Source organism: Dendropsophus ebraccatus, chromosome 3 (assembly GCF_027789765.1).
Source record: "Dendropsophus ebraccatus isolate aDenEbr1 chromosome 3, aDenEbr1.pat, whole genome shotgun sequence".
Taxonomy (NCBI): Eukaryota; Metazoa; Chordata; class Amphibia; order Anura; family Hylidae; genus Dendropsophus; species Dendropsophus ebraccatus.
In genome coordinates this window covers 199,523,432-199,547,713 of record NC_091456.1, presented here as the reverse complement: position 1 = coordinate 199,547,713, position 24,282 = coordinate 199,523,432, and the positions used below count along the sequence as shown (strand labels likewise).

Genomic DNA, 24,282 nt, shown 5'->3' with positions numbered 1-24,282 from the left:
ACATACAGCAGCTGATAAGTACTGGAAGAGTGGAGATTTTTACATAGAAGTAATTTACAAATCTATAAAACTTTCTGACAACAGGTGATTTTGAAGAAAAAGAAATATAGGTGGAGTTCCCCTTTGTGGGAAGGGGAAGACATGATGCTGCCCTCAGGACAAAATACAATAGAAATGATATAATATATATATGTAGAGGTCACCTCTCCGGTCAGCAGGCAGATGATCTCCAGGGTGACGTCTATTAACCGTAAAGTGATGTCCTTCCTGTCCGTCTCCTTCCTCGGGGGGTCAGTGAGGAGCAGGAGCATTATAAATGGGAATGGGAGAATCTGGATCAGCCGGAGAGTTTTACTTCTATAGGAAAAATATAAAAAATTCTTAAAGAGTCAAAAACACAACAGAAAAAAACAAAAACCCTTTAAATTTGAGCCACAAAGTGAGACAAGCTAAAAAATGAAGCGATTCCCCAAACAATAAACTCCTGACTGCTAATAATATTACAAGAGAGCGGCGGGAGAACGTGGGGAGCATGAAAAGATGGTAGAGACACGACAGATCTCCCACCAGATATCACAGGAACATCCACAGGAGACACGACAGATCTCCCACCAGATATCACAGGAACATCCACAGGAGACACGACAGATCTCCCACCAGATATCACAGGAACATCCACAGGAGACACTTCTGATCTCCCACCGGATATCACAGGAACATCCGCAGGAGACACGTCTGATCTCCCACCAGACCGGATATCACAGGAACATCCACAGGAGACACGTCTGATCTCCCACCAGATATCACAGGAACATCCACAGGAGACACGTCTGATCTCCCACCGGATATCACAGGAACATCCGCAGGAGACACGTCTGATCTCCAACCAGACCGGATATCACAGGAACATCCACAGGAGACACGTCTGATCTCCCACCAGACCGGATATCACAGGAACATCCACAGGAGACACGTCTGATCTCCCACCAGACCGGATATCACAGGAACATCCACAGGAGACACGACAGATCTCCCACCAGACCGGATATCACAGGAACATCCACAGGAGACACGACAGATCTCCCACCAGATATCACAGGAACATCCACAGGAGACACGTCTGATCTCCCACCAGATATCACAGGAACATCCACAGGAGACACGTCTGATCTCCCACCAGATATCACAGGAACATCCACAGGAGACACGTCTGATCTCCCACCAGACCGGATATCACAGGAACATCCACAGGAGACACGTCTGATCTCCCACCAGATATCACAGGAACATCCACAGGAGACACGTCTGATCTCCCACCAGACATCACAGGAACATCCACAGGAGACACGTCTGATCTCCCACCAGACCGGATATCACAGGAACATCCACAGGAGACACGTCTGATCTCCCACCAGACCGGATATCACAGGAACATCCACAGGAGACACGTCTGATCTCCCACCAGACCGGATATCATAGGAACATCCACAGGAGACACGTCTGATCTCCCACCAGACCGGATATCATAGGAACATCCACAGGAGACACGTCTGATCTCCCACCACAACGGATATCACAGGAACATCCACAGGAGACACGTCTGATCTCCCACCAGATATCACAGGAAAATCCACAGGAGACACGTCTGATCTCCCACCAGACCCAACATCACAGGAACATCCACAGGAGACACGTCTGATCTCCCACCAGACCCAACATCACAGGAACATCCACAGGAGACACGTCTGATCTCCCACCAGACAGGATATCACAGGAACATCCACAGGAGACACGTCTGATCTCCCACCAGACCGGATATCACAGGAACATCCACAGGAGACACGTCTGATCTCCCACCAGACCGGATATCACAGGAACATCCACAGGAGACACGTCTGATCTCCCACCAGATATTACAGGAACATCCACAGGAGACACGTCTGATCTCCCACCAGACCCAACATCACAGGAACATCCACAGGAGACACGTCTGATCTCCCACCAGATATCACAGGAAAATCCACAGGAGACACGTCTGATCTCCCACCAGACCCAACATCACAGGAACATCCACAGGAGACACGTCTGATCTCCCACCAGACCGGATATCACAGGAACATCCACAGGAGACACGTCTGATCTCCCACCAGACCGGATATCACAGGAACATCCACAGGAGACACGTCTGATCTCCCACCAGACCGGATATCACAGGAACATCCACAGGAGACACGTCTGATCTCCCACCAGACCGGATATCACAGGAACATCCACAGGAGACACGTCTGATCTCCCACCAGACCGGATATCACAGGAACAACCACAGGAGACACGTCTGATCTCCCACCAGACCGGATATCACAGGAAAATCCACAGGAGACACGTCTGATCTCCCACCAGATATCACAGGAACATCCACAGGAGACACGTCTGATCTCCCACCAGACCCAACATCACAGGAACATCCACAGGAGACACGTCTGATCTCCCACCAGACCCAACATCACAGGAACATCCACAGGAGACACGTCTGATCTCCCACCAGACCGGATATCACAGGAACATCCACAGGAGACACGTCTGATCTCCCACCAGATATTACAGGAACATCCACAGGAGACACGTCTGATCTCCCACCAGACCCAACATCACAGGAACATCCACAGGAGACACGTCTGATCTCCCACCAAATCCAACATCACAGGAACATCCACAGGAGACACGTCTGATCTCCCACCAGATATCACAGGAACATCCACAGGAGACACGTCTGATCTCCCACCAGACCGGATATCACAGGAACATCCACAGGAGACACGTCTGATCTCCCACCAGACCGGATATCACAGGAACATCCACAGGAGACACGTCTGATCTCCCACCAGACCGGATATCACAGGAACATCCACAGGAGACACGTCTGATCTCCCACCAGACCGGATATCACAGGAACATCCACAGGAGACACGTCTGATCTCCCACCAGACCGGATATCACAGGAACATCCGCAGGAGACACGTCTGATCTCCCACCAGACCGGATATCACAGGAACATCCACAGGAGACACGTCTGATCTCCCACCAGATATCACAGGAACATCCCCAGGAGACACGTCTGATCTCCCACCAGACCGGATATCATAGGAACATCCACAGGAGACTCGTCTGATCTCCCACCGGATATCACAGGAACATCCACAGGAGACACGTCTGATCTCCCACCAGACCGGATATCACAGGAACATCCACAGGAGACACGTCTGATCTCCCACCAAATCCAACATCACAGGAACATCCACAGGAGACACGTCTGATCTCCCACCAAATCCAACATCACAGGAACATCCACAGGAGACACGTCTGATCTCCCACCAGATATCACAGGAACATCCACAGGAGACACGTCTGATCTCCCACCAGATATCACAGGAACATCCACAGGAGACACGTCTGATCTCCCACCAGACCCAACATCACAGGAACATCCACAGGAGACTCGTCTGATCTCCCACCAGATATCACAGGAACATCCACAGGAGACACGTCTGATCTCCCACCAGATATCACAGGAACATCCACAGGAGACACGTCTGATCTCCCACCAAATCCAACATCACAGGAACATCCACAGGAGACACGTCTGATCTCCCACCAGATATCACAGGAACATCCACAGGAGACACGTCTGATCTCCCACCAGATATCACAGGAACATCCACAGGAGACACGTCTGATCTCCCACCAGATATCACAGGAACATCCACAGGAGACACGTCTGATCTCCCACCAGATATCACAGGAACATCCACAGGAGACACGTCTGATCTCCCACCAGATATCACAGAACATCCACAGGAGACACGTCTGATCTCCCACCAGACCGGATATCACAGGAACATCCACAGGAGACACGTCTGATCTCCCACCAGATATCACAGGAACATCCACAGGAGACACGTCTGATCTCCCACCAGATATCACAGGAACATCCACAGGAGACACGTCTGATCTCCCACCAGGATATCACAGGAACATCCACAGGAGACACGTCTGATCTCCCACCAGACCGGATATCACAGGAACATCCACAGGAGACACGTCTGATCTCCCACCCGATATCACAGGAACATCCACAGGAGACACGTCTGATCTCCCACCAGATATCACAGGAACATCCACAGGAGACACGTCTGATCTCCCACCAGACCGGATATCACAGGAACATCCACAGGAGACACGTCTGATCTCCCACCAGACCGGATATCACAGGAACATCCACAGGAGACACGTCTGATCTCCCACCAGATATCACAGGAACATCCACAGGAGACACATCTGATCTCCCACCAGACCGGATATCACAGGAACATCCACAGGAGACACGTCTGATCTCCCACCAGATATCACAGGAACATCCACAGGAGACACGTCTGATCTCCCACCAGATATCACAGGAAAATCCACAGGAGACACATCTGATCTCCCACCAGACCCAACATCACATGAACATCCACAGGAGACACGTCTGATCTCCCACCAGATATCACAGGAACATCCACAGGAGACACGTCTGATCTCCCACCAGATATCACAGGAACATCCACAGGAGACACGTCTGATCTCCCACCGGATATCACAGGAACATCCACAGGAGACACGTCTGATCTCCCACCGGATATCACAGGAACATCCACAGGAGACACGTCTGATCTCCCACCAGACCGGATATCACAGGAACATCCACAGGAGACACGTCTGATCTCCCACCAGATATCACAGGAACATCCACAGGAGACACGTCTGATCTCCCACCAGATATCACAGGAACATCCACAGGAGACACGTCTGATCTCCCACCAGATATCACAGGAACATCCACAGGAGACACGTCTGATCTCCCACCAGACCGGATATCACAGGAACATCCACAGGAGACACGTCTGATCTCCCACCAGACCGGATATCACAGGAACATCCACAGGAGACACGTCTGATCTCCCACCAGATATCACAGGAACATCCACAGGAGACACGTCTGATCTCCCACCAGAATATCACAGGAACATCCACAGGAGACACGTCTGATCTCCCACCAGATATCACAGGAACATCCACAGGAGACACATCTGATCTCCCACCAGACCGACATCACATGAACATCCACAGGAGACACGTCTGATCTCCCACAACCGATATCACAGGAACATCCACAGGAGACACGTCTGATCTCCCACCAGATATCACAGGAACATCCACAGGAGACACGTCTGATCTCCCACCAGATATCACAGGAACATCCACAGGAGACACGTCTGATCTCCCACCAGACCGGATATCACAGGAACATCCACAGGAGACACGTCTGATCTCCCACCAGACCGGATATCACAGGAACATCCACAGGAGACACGTCTGATCTCCCACCAGATATCACAGGAACATCCACAGGAGACACGTCTGATCTCCCACCAGAATATCACAGGAACATCCACAGGAGACACGTCTGATCTCCCACCAACGATATCACAGGAACATCCACAGGAGACACGTCTGATCTCCCACCAGATATCACAGGAACATCCACAGGAGACACGTCTGATCTCCCAACCAGGATATCACAGGAACCTCCACAGGAGACACGTCTGATCTCCCACCAGATATCACAGGAACATCCACAGGAGACACGTCTGATCTCCCACCAGACCCAACATCACAGGAACATCCACAGGAGACACGTCTGATCTCCCACCAGACCCAACATCACAGGAACATCCACAGGAGACACGTCTGATCTCCCACCAGATATTACAGGAACATCCACAGGAGACACGTCTGATCTCCCACCAGACCCAACATCACAGGAACATCCACAGGAGACACGTCTGATCTCCCACCAAATCCAACATCACAGGAACATCCACAGGAGACACGTCTGATCTCCCACCAGACCGGATATCACAGGAACATCCACAGGAGACACGTCTGATCTCCCACCAGATATCACAGGAAAATCCACAGGAGACACGTCTGATCTCCCACCAGATATCACAGGAACATCCAAGACACGTCTGATCTCCCACCAGACCGGATATCACAGGAACATCCACAGGAGACACGTCTGATCTCCCACCAGACCGGATATCACAGGAACATCCACAGGAGACACGTCTGATCTCCCACCAGACCCAACATCACAGGAACATCCACAGGAGACACGTCTGATCTCCCACCAGACCGGATATCACAGGAACATCCACAGGAGACACGTCTGATCTCCCACCAGACCCAACATCACAGGAACATCCACAGGAGACACGTCTGATCTCCCACCAGACCGGATATCACAGGAACATCCACAGGAGACACGTCTGATCTCCCACCAGACCGGATATCACAGGAACATCCACAGGAGACACGTCTGATCTCCCACCAGACCCAACATCACAGGAACATCCACAGGAGACACGTCTGATCTCCCACCAGACCGGATATCACAGGAACATCCACAGGAGACACGTCTGATCTCCCACCAGATATTACAGGAACATCCACAGGAGACACGTCTGATCTCCCACCAGACCCAACATCACAGGAACATCCACAGGAGACACGTCTGATCTCCCACCAAATCCAACATCACAGGAACATCCACAGGAGACACGTCTGATCTCCCACCAGATATCACAGGAACATCCACAGGAGACACGTCTGATCTCCCACCAGATATCACAGGAACATCCACAGGAGACACGTCTGATCTCCCACCAGACCGGATATCACAGGAACATCCACAGGAGACACGTCTGATCTCCCACCAGACCGGATATCACAGGAACATCCACAGGAGACACGTCTGATCTCCCACCAGACCGGATATCACAGGAACATCCACAGGAGACACGTCTGATCTCCCACCAGATATCACAGGAACATCCACAGGAGACACGTCTGATCTCCCACCAGATATCACAGGAACATCCACAGGAGACACGTCTGATCTCCCACCAGATATCACAGGAACATCCACAGGAGACACGTCTGATCTCCCACCAGATATCACAGGAAAATCCACAGGAGACACATCTGATCTCCCACCAGACCCAACATCACATGAACATCCACAGGAGACACGTCTGATCTCCCACCAGATATCACAGGAACATCCACAGGAGACACGTCTGATCTCCCACCAGATATCACAGGAACATCCACAGGAGACACGTCTGATCTCCCACCGGATATCACAGGAACATCCACAGGAGACACGACAGATCTCCCACCAGACCGGATATCACAGGAACATCCACAGGAGACACGTCTGATCTCCCACCAGACCGGACATCACAGGAACATCCACAGGAGACACGACAGATCTCCCACCAGACCGGATATCACAGGAACATCCACAGGAGACACGTCTGATCTCCCACCAGACCAGATATCACAGGAACATCCACAGGAGACACGTGTGATCTCCCACCAGATATCACAGGAACATCCACAGGAGACACGACAGATCTCCCACCAGATATCACAGGAACATCCACAGGAGACACGTCTGATCTCCCACCAGATATCACAGGAACATCCACAGGAGACACGACAGATCTCCCACCAGACCGGATATCACAGGAACATCCACAGGAGACACGTCTGATCTCCCACCAGACCGGATATCACAGGAACATCCACAGGAGACACGTGTGATCTCCCACCAGACCGGATATCACAGGAACATCCACAGGAGACACGTCTGATCTCCCACCAGACCAGATATCACAGGAACATCCACAGGAGACACGTGTGATCTCCCACCAGATATCACAGGAACATCCACAGGAGACACGACAGATCTCCCACCAGATATCACAGGAACATCCACAGGAGACACGTCTGATCTCCCACCAGATATCACAGGAACATCCACAGGAGACACGACAGATCTCCCACCAGACCGGATATCACAGGAACATCCACAGGAGACACGTCTGATCTCCCACCAGATATCACAGGAACATCCACAGGAGACACGTCTGATCTCCCACCAGACCGGATATCACAGGAACATCCACAGGAGACACGACAGATCTCCCACCAGATATCACAGGAACATCCACAGGAGACATGTCTGATCTCCCACCAGATATCACAGGAACATCCACAGGAGACACGTCTGATCTCCCACCAGATATCACAGGAACATCCACAGGAGACACGTCTGATCTCCCACCAGACCGGATATCACAGGAACATCCACAGGAGACACGTCTGATCTCCCACCAGACCGGATATCACAGGAACATCCACAGGAGACACGTCTGATCTCCCACCAGATATCACAGGAACATCCACAGGAGACACGTCTGATCTCCCACCAGACCGGATATAACAACATTACTACATAGAGCTCCATGTTATCTTACCTCAGTGCTGGAGTATCAGGGAGCTGCTGGCTGATAACAGAGAACTAGAGCCCCATACACTGCCCAGCAGCCCGACCACCCACTTGGCTGTGTATCCAGAACAGTGAAGGACCTGTGCGATGTCTTAACCATGTGATTAGTCACATAACTGGGCGGGACTTCGCAGGGACGAGAGTCCTGTTGTATGAAGGACCTGTGGTGATAGTCATGTGACATTAGTGGGCGGGGTCAGCATTAGAGAAAATATGCTGAAGGACCTGAGATTTTGGTCACGTGACATGAGTGAGCGGGGTCAGCAGAAGAATCTGTCATAATGCTCCAGTGAAAGGGGGACGCTGAGCCCCACCCTCTCATGTCACATGACCCCCCTCACAGGTCCTTCATTCGCTCTTCTCGCTGCTGTTGAGCCCCACCCTCTCATGTCACATGACCCCCCTCACAGGTCCTTCATCCGCTCCATTACTTCCCCGCTGCTGAGCCCCACCCTCTCATGTCACATGACCCTTCTCACAGGTCCTTCATTCACTCTTCTCGCTGCTGCTGAGCCCCACCCTCTCATGTCACATGACCCCCCTCACTGGTCCTTCATTCATTCTTCTCGCTGCTGTTGAGCCCCACCCTCTCATGTCACATGACCCCCCTTACAGGTCCTTCATCCGCTTGATTACTTCCCCGCTGCTGAGCCCTACCCTCTCATGTCACATGACCCCCCTCACAGGTCCTTCATCCGCTCCCTTACTTCCCCGCTGCTGGGCTCCGCCCTTTATCCTCTGTGACAGGTCCTTCAGCCCGCCTCCTCCCCACAGCAGAGCCCCGCCCCCTTGTGACATCACCACAGTTCCCTATCATTCCTATTGTGGTTGTCACTGCTGTACTGTGGTCTGTGCTGTTGTCTCTGTGATCAGCCCCTTGAAGCTTCCCCACCCCCAGCACTGAGGTGAGTAATAAGAAGAGGCTGCACTTACCTGGGAGGGGGTTGCTGGGTTTCTTGCAGTTTTTGGGTCACACCTGCACTGGAGCATCCTGAGCGGAGAAAGCAGTGGTGCAGAACTACAACTCCCAGCATGCAGTGCACCGCTGTCACCACACATCATATATACCATATACCAGGGCTATGGCCTCCTGGGCTGAGAGGTCGGCAGTGTAATGGATGATCCCAGCACGAGGAGGTGGATCACTGGATCACTGAGGAGAGCCGGCGATCCTTCCCCGAGGATCGGAGACTAAGGAGATCCTGTTATTCTCCAGCACCTGCCGCAATGCAGGGTGGACTCCGCTGCGGGGAACTCCCAGGTGTCTACCCTGAGAGATGGACCCCTGCGACCACCGACTGAAGGAGTGCCGGAGTCCAGGAGAGATGGACCTCTGCGACCACCGACTGAGGAACTGAAGGAGGTGCCGGAGTCCAGGAGAGATGGACCTCTGCGACCACCGACTGAGGAACTGAAGGAGGTGCCGGAGTCCAGGAGAGATGGACCTCTGCGACCACCGACTAAGGAACTGAAGGAGGTGCCGGAGTCCAGGAGAGATGGACCCCTGCGACCACCGACTGAGGAACTGAAGGAGGTGCCGGAGTCCAGGAGAGATGGACCTCTGCGACCACCGACTAAGGAACTGAAGGAGGTGCCGGAGTCCAGGAGAGATGGACCTCTGCGACCACCGACTAAGGAACTGAAGGAGGTGCCGGAGTCCAGGAGAGATGGACCTCTGCGACCACCGACTGAGGAACTGAAGGAGGTGCCGGAGTCCAGGAGAGATGGACCTCTGCGACCACCGACTGAGGAACTGAAGGAGGTGCCGGAGTCCAGGAGAGATGGACCTCTGCGACCACCGACTGAGGAACTGAAGGAGGTGCCGGAGTCCAGGAGAGATGGACCTCTGCGACCACCGACTAAGGAACTGAAGGAGGTGCCGGAGTCCAGGAGAGATGGACCCCTGCGACCACCGACTGAGGAACTGAAGGAGGTGCCGGAGTCCAGGAGAGATGGACCTCTGCGACCCACCGACTAAGGAACTGAAGGAGGTGCCGGAGTCCAGGAGAGATGGACCCCTGCGACCACCGACTGAGGAACTGAAGGAGGTGCCGGAGTCCAGGAGAGATGGACCTCTGCGACCACCGACTAAGGAACTGAAGGAGGTGCCGGAGTCCAGGAGAGATGGACCTCTGCGACCACCGACTGAAGGAGTGCCGGAGTCCAGGAGAGATGGACCTCTGCGACCACCGACTGAGGAACTGAAGGAGGTGCCGGAGTCCAGGAGAGATGGACCCCTGCGACCACCGACTGAGGAACTGAAGGAGGTGCCGGAGTCCAGGAGAGATGGACCTCTGCGACCACCGACTGAAGGAGTGCCGGAGTCCAGGAGAGATGGACCTCTGCGACCACCGACTGAAGGAGTGCCGGAGTCCAGGAGAGATGGACCTCTGCGACCACCGACTGAGGAACAGAAGGAGGTGATCCAAACAGATATAAGATGGCTAGGAAGTGGCGGATAGCCAGAAAGTATAGGTAAGGTTACTGATTGACAAACAACAAGTGAGCAAAGAAATGAGGAGGTGGAGACTATATATATATATATATATATATATATATATATATATATATATATATATATATATATATATATATCCTCAGTAGAACATACCAGAAGACTCCAGAACCAGTGGGCTGAGCTTATAAATACAGGTGGACAAGCGCATGCTGGCCACTAGAGGGAGCCCAATCCTCCAGGAGGCCAGCTCAGAGCAAGAAGAGGACTGATCTCTGGTAATGACGGGGGAGGACTGGTCTCTGGTAATGACGGAGGCGGACTCAGGGGACGACTGGTCTCTGGTAATGACAGAGGCGGATTCGGGGGAGGACTGGTCTCTGGTAATGACGGAGGCGGACTCGGGGGAGGACCGGTCTCTGGTATTGGTGGAGGGGGACTGGTCTCTGGTAATGACGGAGGGGGACTCAGGGGAGGACTGGTCTCTGGTAATGACGGAGGCGGACTCAGGGGAGGACTGGTCTCTGGTAATGACAGAGGCGGATTCGGGGGAGGACTGGTCTCTGGTAATGACGGAGGCGGACTCGGGGGAGGACCGGTCTCTGGTATTGGTGGAGGGGGACTGGTCTCTGGTAATGACGGAGGCGGACTCAGGGGAGGACTGGTCTCTGGTAATGACGGAGGCGGACTCAGGGGAGGACTGGTCTCTGGTAATGGCGGAGGCCGACTCGGGGGAGGACTGGTCTCTGGTAATGGCGGAGGCCGACTCGGGGGAGGACTGGTCTCTGGTAATAGCGGAGGCGGACTCAGGGGAGGACTGGTCTCTGGTAATGACTGAGGCGGACTCGGGGGAGGACTGGTCTCTGGTAATGACGGAGGCGGACTCGGGGGAGGACCGGTCTCTGGTAATGGTGGAGGGGGACTGGTCTCTGGTAATGACGGAGGCGGACTCGGGGGAGGACTGGTCTCTGGTAATGGCGGACTCGGGGGAGGACTGGTCTCTGGTAATGACGGAGGCGGACTCAGGGGAGGACTGGTCTCTGGTAATGGCGGAGGCTGACTCGGGGGAGGACTGGTCTCTGGTAATGGCGGAGGCAGACTTGGGGGAGGACTGATCTCTGGTAATGACGGAGGCGGACTCGGGGAGGACTGGTCTCTGGTAATGACGGAGGTGGACTCGGGGGAGGACTGGTCTCTGGTAATGACAGAGGAGGACTCGGGGAGGACTGGTCTCTGGTAATGACGGAGGAGGACTCGGGGGAGAACTCTGGGGAGGATTGGTCTCTGGTAATGACGGAGGCGGACTCGGGGGAGGACTGGTCTCTGGTATTGACGGAGGCGGACTCGGGGGAGGACTGGTCTCTGGTAATGACGGAGGCGGACTTGGGGGAGGACTGGTCTCTGGTAATGGCGGAGGCGGACTCGGGGGAGGACCGGTCTCTGGTAATGGTGGAGGGGGACTGGTCTATGGTAATGACGGAGGCGGACTCGGGGGAGGACTGGTCTCTGGTAATGACGGAGGCGGACTCGGGGGAGGACCGGTCTCTGGTAATGGTGGAGGGGGACTGGTCTCTGGTAATGACGGAGGCGGACTCGGGGGAGGACTGGTCTCTGGTAATGGCGGAGGCGGACTCGGGGGAGGACTGGTCTCTGGTAATGACGGAGGCGGACTCAGGGGAGGACTGGTCTCTGGTAATGGCGGAGGCCGACTCGGGGGAGGACTGGTCTCTGGTAATGGCGGAGGCCGACTCGGGGGAGGACTGGTCTCTGGTAATGGCGGAGGCCGACTCGGGGGAGGACTGGTCTCTGGTAATGACGGAAGGGGACTGGTCTCTGGTAATGACGGGGGAGGACTAGTCTCTGGTAATAGCGAAGGCGGACTCGGGGGAGAACTGGTCTCTGGTAATGACGGAGGCGGACTCGGGAGGACTGGTCTCTGGTAATGGCGGAGGCCGACTCGGGGGAGGACTGGTCTCTGGTAATGGCGAAGGCGGACTCGGGGAGGACCGGTCTCTAGTAATGGCGGAGGCGGACTTGGGGGAGGACTGGTCTTTGGTAATGGCGGAGGCAGACTTGGGGGAGGACTGATCTCTGGTAATGACGGAGGCGAACTCGGGGGAGGACTGGTCTCTGGTAATGACGGAGGCGGACTCGGGGGAGGACTGATCTCTGGTAATGACGGAGGCGGACTCGGGGGAGGACTGGTCTCTGGTAATGACGGAGGCAGACTCGGGGGAGGACTGGTCTCTGGTAATGACAGAGGAGGACTCGGGGAGGATTGGTCTCTGGTAATGACGGAGGCGGATTTGGGGGAAGACTGGTCTCTGGTAATGGCGGAGGCAGACTTGGGGGAGGACTGATCTCTGGTAATGATGGAGGTGGACTCGGGGGAGGACTGGTCTCTGGTAATGGCGGCGGGGGACTGGTCTCTGGTAATGACGGAGGTGGACTCGGGGGAGGACTGGTCTCTGGTAATGACAGAGGAGGACTCGGGGAGGACTGGTCTCTGGTAATGACGGAGGTGGGCTCGGGGGAGAACTCTGGGGAGGATTGGTCTCTGGTAATGACGGAGGCGGACTCGGGGGAGGACTGGTCTCTGGTATTGACGGAGGCGGACTCGGGGGAGGACTGGTCTCTGGTAATGACGGAGGCGGACTCGGGGGAGGACTGGTCTCTGGTAATGGATGAGGCGGACTCGGGGGAGGACTGGTCTCTGGTAATGACGGCGGAGGACTGGTCTCTGGTAATGACGGAGGCGGACTCGGGGGAGGACTGGTCTCTGGTAATGATGGAGGCGGACTCGGGGGAGCACTGGTCTCTGGTAATGACGGAGGCGGACTCAGGGGAGCACTGGTCTCTGGTAATGACGGAGGTTGACTCGGGGGAGGACTGGTCTCTGGTAATAACGGAGGTTGACTCGGGGGAGGACTGGTCTCTGGTAATGGCGGAAGGTGGACTCGGGGGAGGACTGGTCTCTGGTAATGGCGGACTCGGGGGAGGACCGGTCTCTGGTAATGGCGGAGGCGGACTCGGGGGAGGACTGGTCTCTGGTAATGGCGGAGGCGGACTTGGGGGAGCACTGATCTCTGGTAATGATGGAGGCGGACTCAGGAGGACTGGTCTCTGGTAATGACGAAGGCGGACTCGGGGGAGGACTGGTCTCTGGTAATGACGGCGGAGGACTGGTCTCTGGTAATGACGGAGGCGGACTCGGGGGAGGACTGGTCTCTGGTAATGATGGAGGCGGACTCGGGGGAGCACTGGTCTCTGGTAATGACGGAGGCGGACTCAGGGGAGCACTGGTCTCTGGTAATGACGGAGGTTGACTCGGGGGAGGACTGGTCTCTGGTAATGACGGAGGTTGACTCGGGGGAGGACTGGTCTCTGGTAATGGCGGAAGGTGGACTCGGGGGAGGACTGGTCTCTGGTAATGGCGGACTCGGGGGAGGACCGGTCTCTGGTAATGGCGGAGGCGGACTCGGGGGAGGACTGGTCTCTGGTAATGGCGGAGGCGGACTTGGGGGAGCACTGATCTCTGGTAATGATGGAGGCGGACTCAGGAGGACTGGTCTCTGGTAATGACGAAGGCGGACTCGGGGGAGGACTGGTCTCTGGTAATGACGGGGGTGGACTCGGGGGAGGACTGGTCTCTGGTAATGACGGAGGAGGACTCGGGGGAGGACTCTGGGGAGGATTGGTCTCTGGTAATGACGGAGGCGGACTCGGGGGAGGACTGGTCTCTGGTAATGACGGAGGCGGACTCGGGGGAGGATTGGTCTCTGGTATTGACGGAGGCGGACTCGGGGGAGGACTGGTCTCTGGTAATGGCTGAGGCGGACTCGGGGAGGACTTGTCTCTGGTAATGACGGCGGATGACTGGTCTCTGCTAATGACGGAGGCGGACTCGAGGGAGGACTGGTCTCTGGTAATGACGGAGGCGGACTCGGGGGAGGATTGGTCTCTGGTATTGACGGAGGCGGACTCGGGGGAGGACTGGTCTCTGGTAATGACGGAGGCGGACTCGAGGGAGGACTGGTCTCTGGTAATGGCTGAGGCGGACTCGGGGGAGGACTGGTCTCTGGTAATGACGGCGGAGGACTGGTCTCTGGTAATGATGGAGGCGGACTCGGGGGAGGACTGGTCTCTGGTAATGATGGAGGCGGACTCAGGGGAGCACTGGTCTCTGGTAATGACGGGGGAGGACTCGGGGGAGGACTGGTCTCTGGTAATGACGGAAGCGGACTTGGGGGAGGACTGGTCTCTGGTAATGGCGGACTCGGGGGAGGACTGGTCTCTGAAAATGGCGGAGGTGGACTCGGGGGAGGACTGGTCTCTGGTAATGACGGGGGAGGACTGGTCTCTGGTAATGACGTAGGCGGACCCGGGGGAGGACTGGTCTCTGGTAATGACGGAGGCGGACCCGGGGGAGGACTGGTCTCTGGTAATGGCGGAGGCGGACTCGGGGGAGGACTGGTCTCTGGTAATGGCGGAGGCCGACTCGGGGGAGGACTGCTCTCTGGTAATGGCGGGGGAGGACTGCTCTCTGGTAATGGCAGGGGAGGACTCGTCTCTGGTAATGGTGGAGGCGGACTCGAGGGAGGACTGGTCTCTGGTAATGACGGAGGCGGACTCGGGGGAGGACTGGTCTCTGGTAATGGCGGAGGCCGACTCGGGGGAGGACTGCTCTCTGGTAATGGCGGGGGAGGACTGCTCTCTGGTAATGGCAGGGGAGGACTCGTCTCTGGTAATGGTGGAGGCGGACTCGAGGGAGGACTGGTCTCTGGTAATGGCGGAGGCGGACATGGGGGAGGACTGGTCTCTGGTAATGACGGAGGCGGACTCGGGGGAGGACTGGTCTCTGGTAATGGCGGAGGCCGACTCGGGGGAGGACTGGTCTCTGGTAATGATGGAGGCGGACTGGTCTCTGGTAATGGCGGAGGTGGACTCGGGGGAGGACTGGTCTCTGGTAATGACGGAGGCGGACTCGGGTGAGGACTGGTCTCTGGTAATGACGGAGGCGGACTCGGGGGAGGACTGGTCTCTGGTAATGACGGGGGAGGACTCGGGGGAGAACTGGTCTCTGGTAATGACGGAGGAGGACTTGGGGGAGGACTGGTCTTTGGCAATGATGGAGGCGGACTCGGAGGAGGACTGGTCTCTGGTAATGACGGAGGCGGACTCGAGGGAGGACTGGTCTCTGGTAATGGCTGAGGCGGACTCGGGGGAGGACTGGTCTCTGGTAATGACGGCGGAGGACTGGTCTCTGGTAATGACGGAGGCGGACTCGGGGGAGGACTGGTCTCTGGTAATGATGGAGGCGGACTCAGGGGAGCACTGGTCTCTGGTAATGACGGGGGAGGACTCGGGGGAGGACTGGTCTCTGGTAATGACGGAGGCGGACTCGGGGGAGGACTGGTCTCTGGTAATGACGGAGGCGGACTCGAGGGAGGACTGGTCTCTGGTAATGGCTGAGGCGGACTCGGGGGAGGACTGGTCTCTGGTAATGACTGCGGAGGACTGGTCTCTGGTAATGACGGAGGCGGACTCGGGGGAGGACTGGTCTCTGGTAATGGCGGAGGCGGACTCGGGGGAGCACTGGTCTCTGGTAATGACGGTGGAGGACTCGGGGGAGGACTGGTCTCTGGTAATGACGGAAGCGGACTTGGGGGAGGACTGGTCTCTGGTAATGGCGGACTCGGGGGAGGACTGGTCTCTGAAAATGGCGGAGGTGGACTCGGGGGAGGACTGGTCTCTGGTAATGACGGGGGAGGACTGGTCTCTGGTAATGACGTAGGCGGACCCGGGGGAGGACTGGTCTCTGGTAATGACGGAGGCGGACCCGGGGGAGGACTGGTCTCTGGTAATGGCGGAGGCGGACTCGGGGGAGGACTGGTCTCTGGTAATGGCGGAGGCCGACTCGGGGGAGGACTGCTCTCTGGTAATGGCGGGGGAGGACTGCTCTCTGGTAATGGCAGGGGAGGACTCGTCTCTGGTAATGGTGGAGGCGGACTCGGGGGAGGACTGGTCTCTGGTAATGGCGGAGGCGGACTCGGGGGAGGACTGGTCTCTGGTAATGGCGGAGGCCGACTCGGGGGAGGACTGCTCTCTGGTAATGGCGGGGGAGGACTGGTCTCTGGTAATGGCAGGGGAGGACTCGTCTCTGGTAATGGTGGAGGCGGACTCGAGGGAGGACTGGTCTCTGGTAATGGCGGAGGCGGACATGGGGGAGGACTGGTCTCTGGTAATGACGGAGGCGGACTCGGGGGAGGACTGGTCTCTGGTAATGACGGAGGCGGACTCGGGGGAGGACTGGTCTCTGGTAATGATGGAGGCGGACTGGTCTCTGGTAATGGCGGAGGTGGACTCGGGGGAGGACTGGTCTCTGGTAATGACGGAGGCGGACTCGGGTGAGGACTGGTCTCTGGTAATGACGGAGGCGGACTCGGGGGAGGACTGGTCTCTGGTAATGACGGGGGAGGACTCGGGGGAGAACTGGTCTCTGGTAATGACGGAGGAGGACTTGGGGGAGGACTGGTCTTTGGCAATGATGGAGGCGGACTCGGAGGAGGACTGGTCTCTGGTAATGACGGGGGAGGACTGGTCTCTGGTAATGACGGAGGCAGACTCAGCAGGAGGACTGGTCTCTGGTAATGATGGAGGTAGACTCGGGGGAGGACTGGTCTGTGATAATGAAGGAGGCGGACTCGGGGGAGGACTGGTCTTTGGTAATGACGGGGGAGAACTGGTCTCTGGTAATGACGGAGGAGGACTCTGGGGAGGATTGGTCTCTGGTAATGACGGAGGCGGATTTGGGGGAGGACTGGTCTCTGGTAATGATGGAGGCGGACTCGGGGGAGGACTGGTCTCTGGTAATGGCGGGGGAGGACTGGTCTCTGGTAATGACGGGGGAGGACTCGGGGGTGGACTGGTCTTTGGTAATGACGGAGGAGGACTCGGGGGAGGACTGGTCTCTGGTAATGACGGCGTAGGACTTGGGGGAGGACTGGTCTTTGGTAATGACGGAGGAGGACTTGGGGGAGGACTGGTCTTTGGTAATGGTAAGGAGGACTTGGGGTAGGACCCTTGTAACCTTTCTCCAGTAGTGCTGCCATGATGGCTCCTGGTAATCTTTTGCTTATATAATCAGTGCTGTACTATTACACAGATTGCTTAGATCAGTGCTCTGCCAGTACAGCCTCCTGGGGCAGACTCTATCTACACAGTCACTATGGCTGGTGTGGAGGCCCAGTAATAGAACTGGTCTGAATCCCAGTCTTGTCGCTATGCTCTGTATACCAGTTGTGCACAGGTCCAAGATTTGGAAACAGGGATGGGAGGGGGAGCGAAGGGCATTACAATGGACAGGGCCATACATGTGAGCAGGTCTCTTTATTCACTGTAAGTTAATGAAACAATAAGCATGGCTGCCAGGAGATGTGCCCATAATCTGTATGTTACAAATGCTGCGGCCCCTGTATGATTTAGGGCCCCTCCCTCCCTCACATAAAGCTTCCGGCAGGACTATTCCCTCCGTTTGATCCGGTTGTCTCCTCTTCTCCTCCACAAGCCTCTTCTCCTCCAGACGCTTCTTCTCCTCCAGACGCTTCTTCTCCTGAATGACCCCCCAAGGATGGAGAAGGACAGGAATGAGATGACTACAAGATTATTAGACATCACCCTGGAGATCATCTGCCTGCTGACCGGAGAGGTGACCCCTATAGATTTCTATCCTCTCTATTGTATTATTAGACACCTCATTAGTATAGAATCCATCATAGAAAGGAATAGGGAGAGAGGCCTGTATAAGAGATCAGTAGAAATATGTAGAAGACGGCACTTCCGTGGCGGTGGTGCTCGAGGTGAGAAAAATATTCAAATATTAGGAAGAGCCCGGCACTCACCAAGTAAATTATGCTTCCCTTACGTCCCATTGGCATCACAACATATGGGGTAAATTCGCCCCTGCGAGCCCCTGGGACGAAGGAATATTTAATGAAAAAATAACAATTAAATTTTAATCCCCTCCTCCATGAGGTATAAATAGGCTCCACCTCCCCCTAGACCTCAGTCTTTTTTTACTTCGTCGCTGTTAGCCCTAGGGGACTTTGTCCCTCCTCCGTTTTTATGCTTTGTTAACCTGTTGCATTCAGGTTTTCTCTCCAGGTAATGATTGCTGGGATGCCGCTGGAGCCGGTGTCCAGGTAGTATCCTGATATTTGCTTCTGCAGGTCTTAGCTTTTAAGTTTTTCTTACCTAGTGCGTCTTGGAACGCACTCTGCGTGTCACCCGAGCCGCTGGCTTTTCTTCCAGTCGCATTCGACTGTGGAACGCATCGGCGCTGCGTGCGTCTCAGCACTGCGGCATCAGCGTCATGTCACTTCCGGGGGCCGGCAGCGGCGCACGCTCTCTGCATGCCAGATTAGCTGTGTGTTCAAGGCAGAAGGTAAGCTGTTGCTACCTCTAGGTCTGGCTGTCTTCCTCTGGAAGGATTTTCTGTGGCTCATTTGGATCTAATAGAAAACATCTGAGTGCAAAGTGCTGTGATCTCTCTTCTATATACTTAAAAGTAAGTGTTGCTGCCACCTAGTGTCTCTTTCCGATATCACTCTAGCCAGGCTAGTGGTTTATATGTATTGTAATACATTGATTATTTGCAGATGTCTGAAATGAAGACCAGTCCTGCTGCTGGTAAAAGACCTTCTAAGGAAGCACTTCATGTGCCGAGTGTGAGACTCCACTACCTGACGGCTATGGATACCGTAGGAGGATCATTTTTTCCAGATAAGATTCATCCTTTCTTTCATAAAAATATTTATGAATGCCTAAAAATATTTATAATGCCTAAGTACGCTGTCCTTCATGCAGAACTAAACATATGAGGAGCCTGATGTTCAGGATGTAGTTGTATGGGTCAAGTACTATGTGCAAAAGACTTTAGCGGCTAATGAGAATCGCCGCCCGTGTCCTAAGATAAAGACCAAACGGAGTATTTCTCTCTCTACTCCCAGCCTGTGAGTATATTACTTTATGGCTGTAGGATTATGGTCATTTTCAGTTTTACTGTGATTGATGAAGTTAACTCATCATCTTCTTCTGAAACCTCTTCTACTTCTGAAGATGAGAAAGAATTATTCAGGGGGTATTTCACAGCTGATAGAATTCACAAGCTCTGCTAAGCTGTGCAGGCTGAAATACACCCTGAGGAAATAGAAGAGGATAGGATTGGTCCTCCTCAAAAAAGCCTAGGGCTTTTTCTGTGGGTAAGACTTCATTGTCTATGTTACAGGCGGCATGGAAGGAACCGGAAAAGGCTCCGGGTTTGAGCAAGAGGTTTAAGACCTTATATGTTCTCAAGGAAGAACAATGTAAGGACTGGATTGAGCCTCCAAAGGTGGACCTGGCCATAGCCAAACTGTCAAAATGTACTGTGCTGCCTGCGGAGGACGGATCCAATCTTAAGGATCCGATGGATAGAAGGGTGGAGGTAGCCCTCAAGAGATCATATACGGCATCGGCAGCCCAAGGGGCAGTCTCCATTTCTTCTTTTGAGGTTTCTAGAAGCCTAAGAAGATGGCTGACCAAGGTCCAGGAAAATTTGGAAGGTAGAGCTAGCAGGGACAAGGTCCTTCGCTCCTTAATAAAGGTCATTATGGCCATTGACTTCCTCTGCGATGATGCATCTCAGGGAACCAGGTTAGCGTAAAAAAACTAGTACGCTCTCAACCACTGCCGAAGGGCGCTATGGTTAAAACCCTGGGTTGGAGATGCTAACTCCAAAATTCAGCTCTGTAATATGGAGTTCCAGCCAGGTAGGCTGTTTGGCTCTGAGCTGGATAAATTAATGGAGGAATTGTCTGACAAGGAGGGGAAGTCCCTACCATTGTCCTATAAGAGCGGTGATTCCTTTCGCAGAGCAAAATCTCCTCAGCGAGGCAAAGGGAGATACCAGTACAGAGGTCGAGGAAGAAACTATTCCAGAAGAGGTTCCGGGAAGCAGCAGAATAAGGACACCAACAAGAAACCAGACTTCTGACGCAGAAGCTGTCCAGTGGGAACACGTCTGAGTTTGTTTCTCCCTGCCTGGGAAGAATTAAGAAAAGATCACTGGGTGTTAAATATTATTCAAAATGGTTATGTCCTTCATTTATCATCTCTTCCTCCTCCAAGATTTCTTCTGCCAAGAAATCTTAAGCCAGAAAGACACTTAGTCCTAGAGACAGAAATTCTTTACCTCCTTTCCATTGAGGCTCTAGAGGATGTTCCTCTATCAGAGATCGGTCAGGGAGTTTACTCCCCAGTGTTACTAGTGCTGAAGCCATCCGGAAATTGGAGGCTTATTATAGATTTGCGATATCTCAACAGGTGCATCGTAAAGAAGACGTTCCATATGGAGAACATAAGATCGGTAAAATCTATCCTCCAGGAGGGAGATTTTATGGTCACCATAGATCTACCGGATGCATATCTTCATGTACCGATTCTGAAGGCTCACAGGAGAGCCTTCGCCATCCAAATCCAGGGGAAGGTAAGACACTTACAATTCAAAGTCATTCCATCCAGAATACCTCCGCACCCTTTGTTTTCACAAAGGTAGTGTCACCATGATGGTTCGCTTCCGTTTACAGGGGATAAAGTTATCCCTTACCTGGATGATTGGTTGATTATGACTCAGACTCAGGATCTTCTGAGAATTCAGTTGAACTATGTCCAGGACATACTTCAACAATTAGGTTGGCTTATCAACATAGAGAAATCAGACTTAATTCCTAATTCCTCCTCGTCAGGTATCCATAAGAACATAAATGCGCTTTCTAGGGCTCCTTGCCTCAGCTGCGGACGCGGTGCCATGGGCGTTATGGCACATGAGATTTCTTCAGAGAGAAGCACTAACAGTATGGAACCGAGGACTGAAGGACTTGGATGCGATGCATGTTCTATCGACTCAAACAAGACATTCTCTAATGTGGTGGAGACAAGTCAAACATGGAGTTTTATTTTCAGAACCACACTGGATAACCATCACGACAGATGCTTCAGGAACAGGTTGGGGAGCTCATCTGACAGTCATCACGACTGCAGGATCTTGGAGTCAACAGGAATCCGCTCTGCCCTCCAACGTGAGGGAGCTCAGAGCGATTTACCTAGCTCTTCTTCATTTTTCTCCTCCTATTTTACAGAGAGCAGTCAGAATCCGGATGAACGACATGACCTGTGTGGCGTACCTAAACAGGGAGGTACCAGATCCCCTTCTCTCCTCAGGGAAGTAGAGAAGATTTTTCTGTTGGGCAGAAACCAGAATAACCAGACTCTCTGCGATTCATATCAGGGGTGTCGACAATATATTGGCGGATTGACTGAGTCGAGGCCTGACATTACCGGGGGAATGGTCTCTCTCAAGGAGAGTGTTTATTCAGTTAACCCAGAGGTGGGGGCTTCCTCAGAGAGACCTCATGGCATCAGCAAGCAATGCCAAACTGAGGAATTTCTGCTCCCTTTACAGGGCAGACAATGCCACGGTAGTGGACAATGACAATACCATGGACATACCAGCAGGCGTATATCTTTCCTCCCATAGCCATGATTCCCAGAGTTTGACGAAGATCAGTCTAGATCAGTCGTCAGTAATAATAATAACTCCCTTCTGGCCGAAGGGGTCATGGTTCACCCTGCCCATGAATATGAGCAGAGGGGAATTTTGGAGATTACCTCTGCATCCGGATCTAATATTCCAGGGTCAACATCTGTGCAGGAATCTTTCCAGCCTCAGCTTGACAGCTCGGAGACTGAGAGGACCGTATTGGACTCTAGTTTTTCTGAGAAGGTATAGTATACTCTTTCTCACGCTCGTAGTTGCACTACAAATAAATCTTATGCACGGATTTGGAAGATTTTCAAGATTGGTGTTCAAGCAGGAGTATTGATGGACTTAAACTTTCTACTCCACAGTCATTGAAGTTTTTACAGGAAGGCTTCTATAAAGGATTAAAACCTAGTTCCATCAAGGTGCAGATAGCAGCCCTCTCTGCACACCTAAACTCACGTTTCTTTCAGATCTTGGGAGGTAAAGAATTTTGTTAAGGCTAGACTAGGCCTAACCTGGTAAAGCAGGTAGACCCATGGGACTTATCCTTTGTGTTGAGACGCCTGTGTCTTCCTCCCTTTAAGCCTTGGGAGTAAGTAGACTTCATGTTAACATTGAAAGTTTCTCTTTTACTAGCCATTACCTCTGCTAAGAGAGTTGGAGAACTTCAAGCCCTTGGCTCCGCACCTCCATACGTGATTTTTTCCCAAGACAAAGTTATCCTTAGGTTCCTTCCAGGATTCCTGCCTATGGTGGCTTCATTTGCCAACATCAACCAGCCAATAGTATTGCCTGTATTTTCTCCTACTGGATCATCTAAAGAAGACTTGGATCTTTCTTTATTGGACGTATCCAGAGCTATCAAGATCTATCTACATAGAGTAGGTGTTTTTCGTAAAGACGAGAATTTCTTTATCCCTTTCACAGGAAAGAACAAGGGGAGAAAGGCTTCAAAACCTTCAATATCCAGATGGATCTGTGACTCCATTGCCTTATGTTACTCCTCTGCTGATCTGGATCCACCAGAATTTACCAGGGCTCACTCTACTAGAGCTGTGGCCTCCACTTGGGCAGAGCGTGCCGCTGTGCCACTTGAGGACATATGCCAGGCAGCTACCTGGTCGTCTTTGACTACCTTTGTGAGATATTTCAGGCTGGATACTTCTTTCTTGTCAAGAACAACCTTTGCAAGATCTGTTCTTAATGCGGACGTAATAAATAACCCGCCCATTGGGGATAATGCTTGCTAATTCCCCATATGTTGTGATGCCAATGGGACGTAAGGGAAGCTAAAATTATTATGTTAATTTGTTTTCCCTAAGACCCATTGGCATCACAAGACTCCCTCCCTGTGTTTTATGTTTCTTTATAATTAGACTGAGGTCTAGGGGGAGGTGGAGCCTATTTATACCTCATGGAGGAGGGGATTAAAATTTAATTGTTATTTTTTCATTAAATATTCCTTCGTCCCAGGGGCTCGCAGGGGCGAATTTACCCCATATGTTGTGATGCCAATGGGTCTTAGGGAAAACAAATTAACATAATAATTTTAGCTTCTTTATTGTAGTGTAGCAAACATATGGTACAAGGACGCGTTTCGGCCAAGCATAGCCTTCATCAGCTTAGGGGTACATCCCTAAGCTTCCATCATAGGAAGGAATAGGGAGAGAGGCCCATGCTTGGCCGAAACGCGTTCTTGTACCATATGTGTGCTACACTACAATAAAGAAGCATAATTTACTTGGTGAGTGCCGGGCTCTTCCTAATATTTGTATAAGAGATCAGGACGCC

The 24,282-nt window shown here is 53.3% G+C and overlaps 1 protein-coding gene and 1 pseudogene across 2 annotated transcripts in view; one reads left to right on the top strand and one right to left on the bottom strand.

Moving 5' to 3' along the window:
* The window catches only part of LOC138786372 (zinc finger protein ZFP2-like), a 147,471-nt gene that overhangs the window by 10,676 nt on the left and 112,513 nt on the right, over positions 1-24,282 (bottom strand). The window contains exons 1-2 of one of the 2 annotated variants that reach the window (XM_069963357.1): positions 8,424-8,738; positions 204-357 (exon numbers count right to left, since the gene is read on the bottom strand). The exons of the other annotated variant lie outside the window; for it this stretch is intronic. Of the exons in view, the coding sequence (XP_069819458.1) occupies positions 204-311 (108 nt within the window). The 5' untranslated portion in view covers positions 312-357; positions 8,424-8,738. Of the gene's footprint in view, positions 1-203; positions 358-8,423; positions 8,739-24,282 lie in introns of those variants that run through there. 2 annotated transcript variants of the gene reach the window in all.
* Positions 9,137-24,282, top strand: part of LOC138786368 (zinc finger protein 585A-like) — a 49,562-nt pseudogene continuing 34,416 nt past the window's right edge.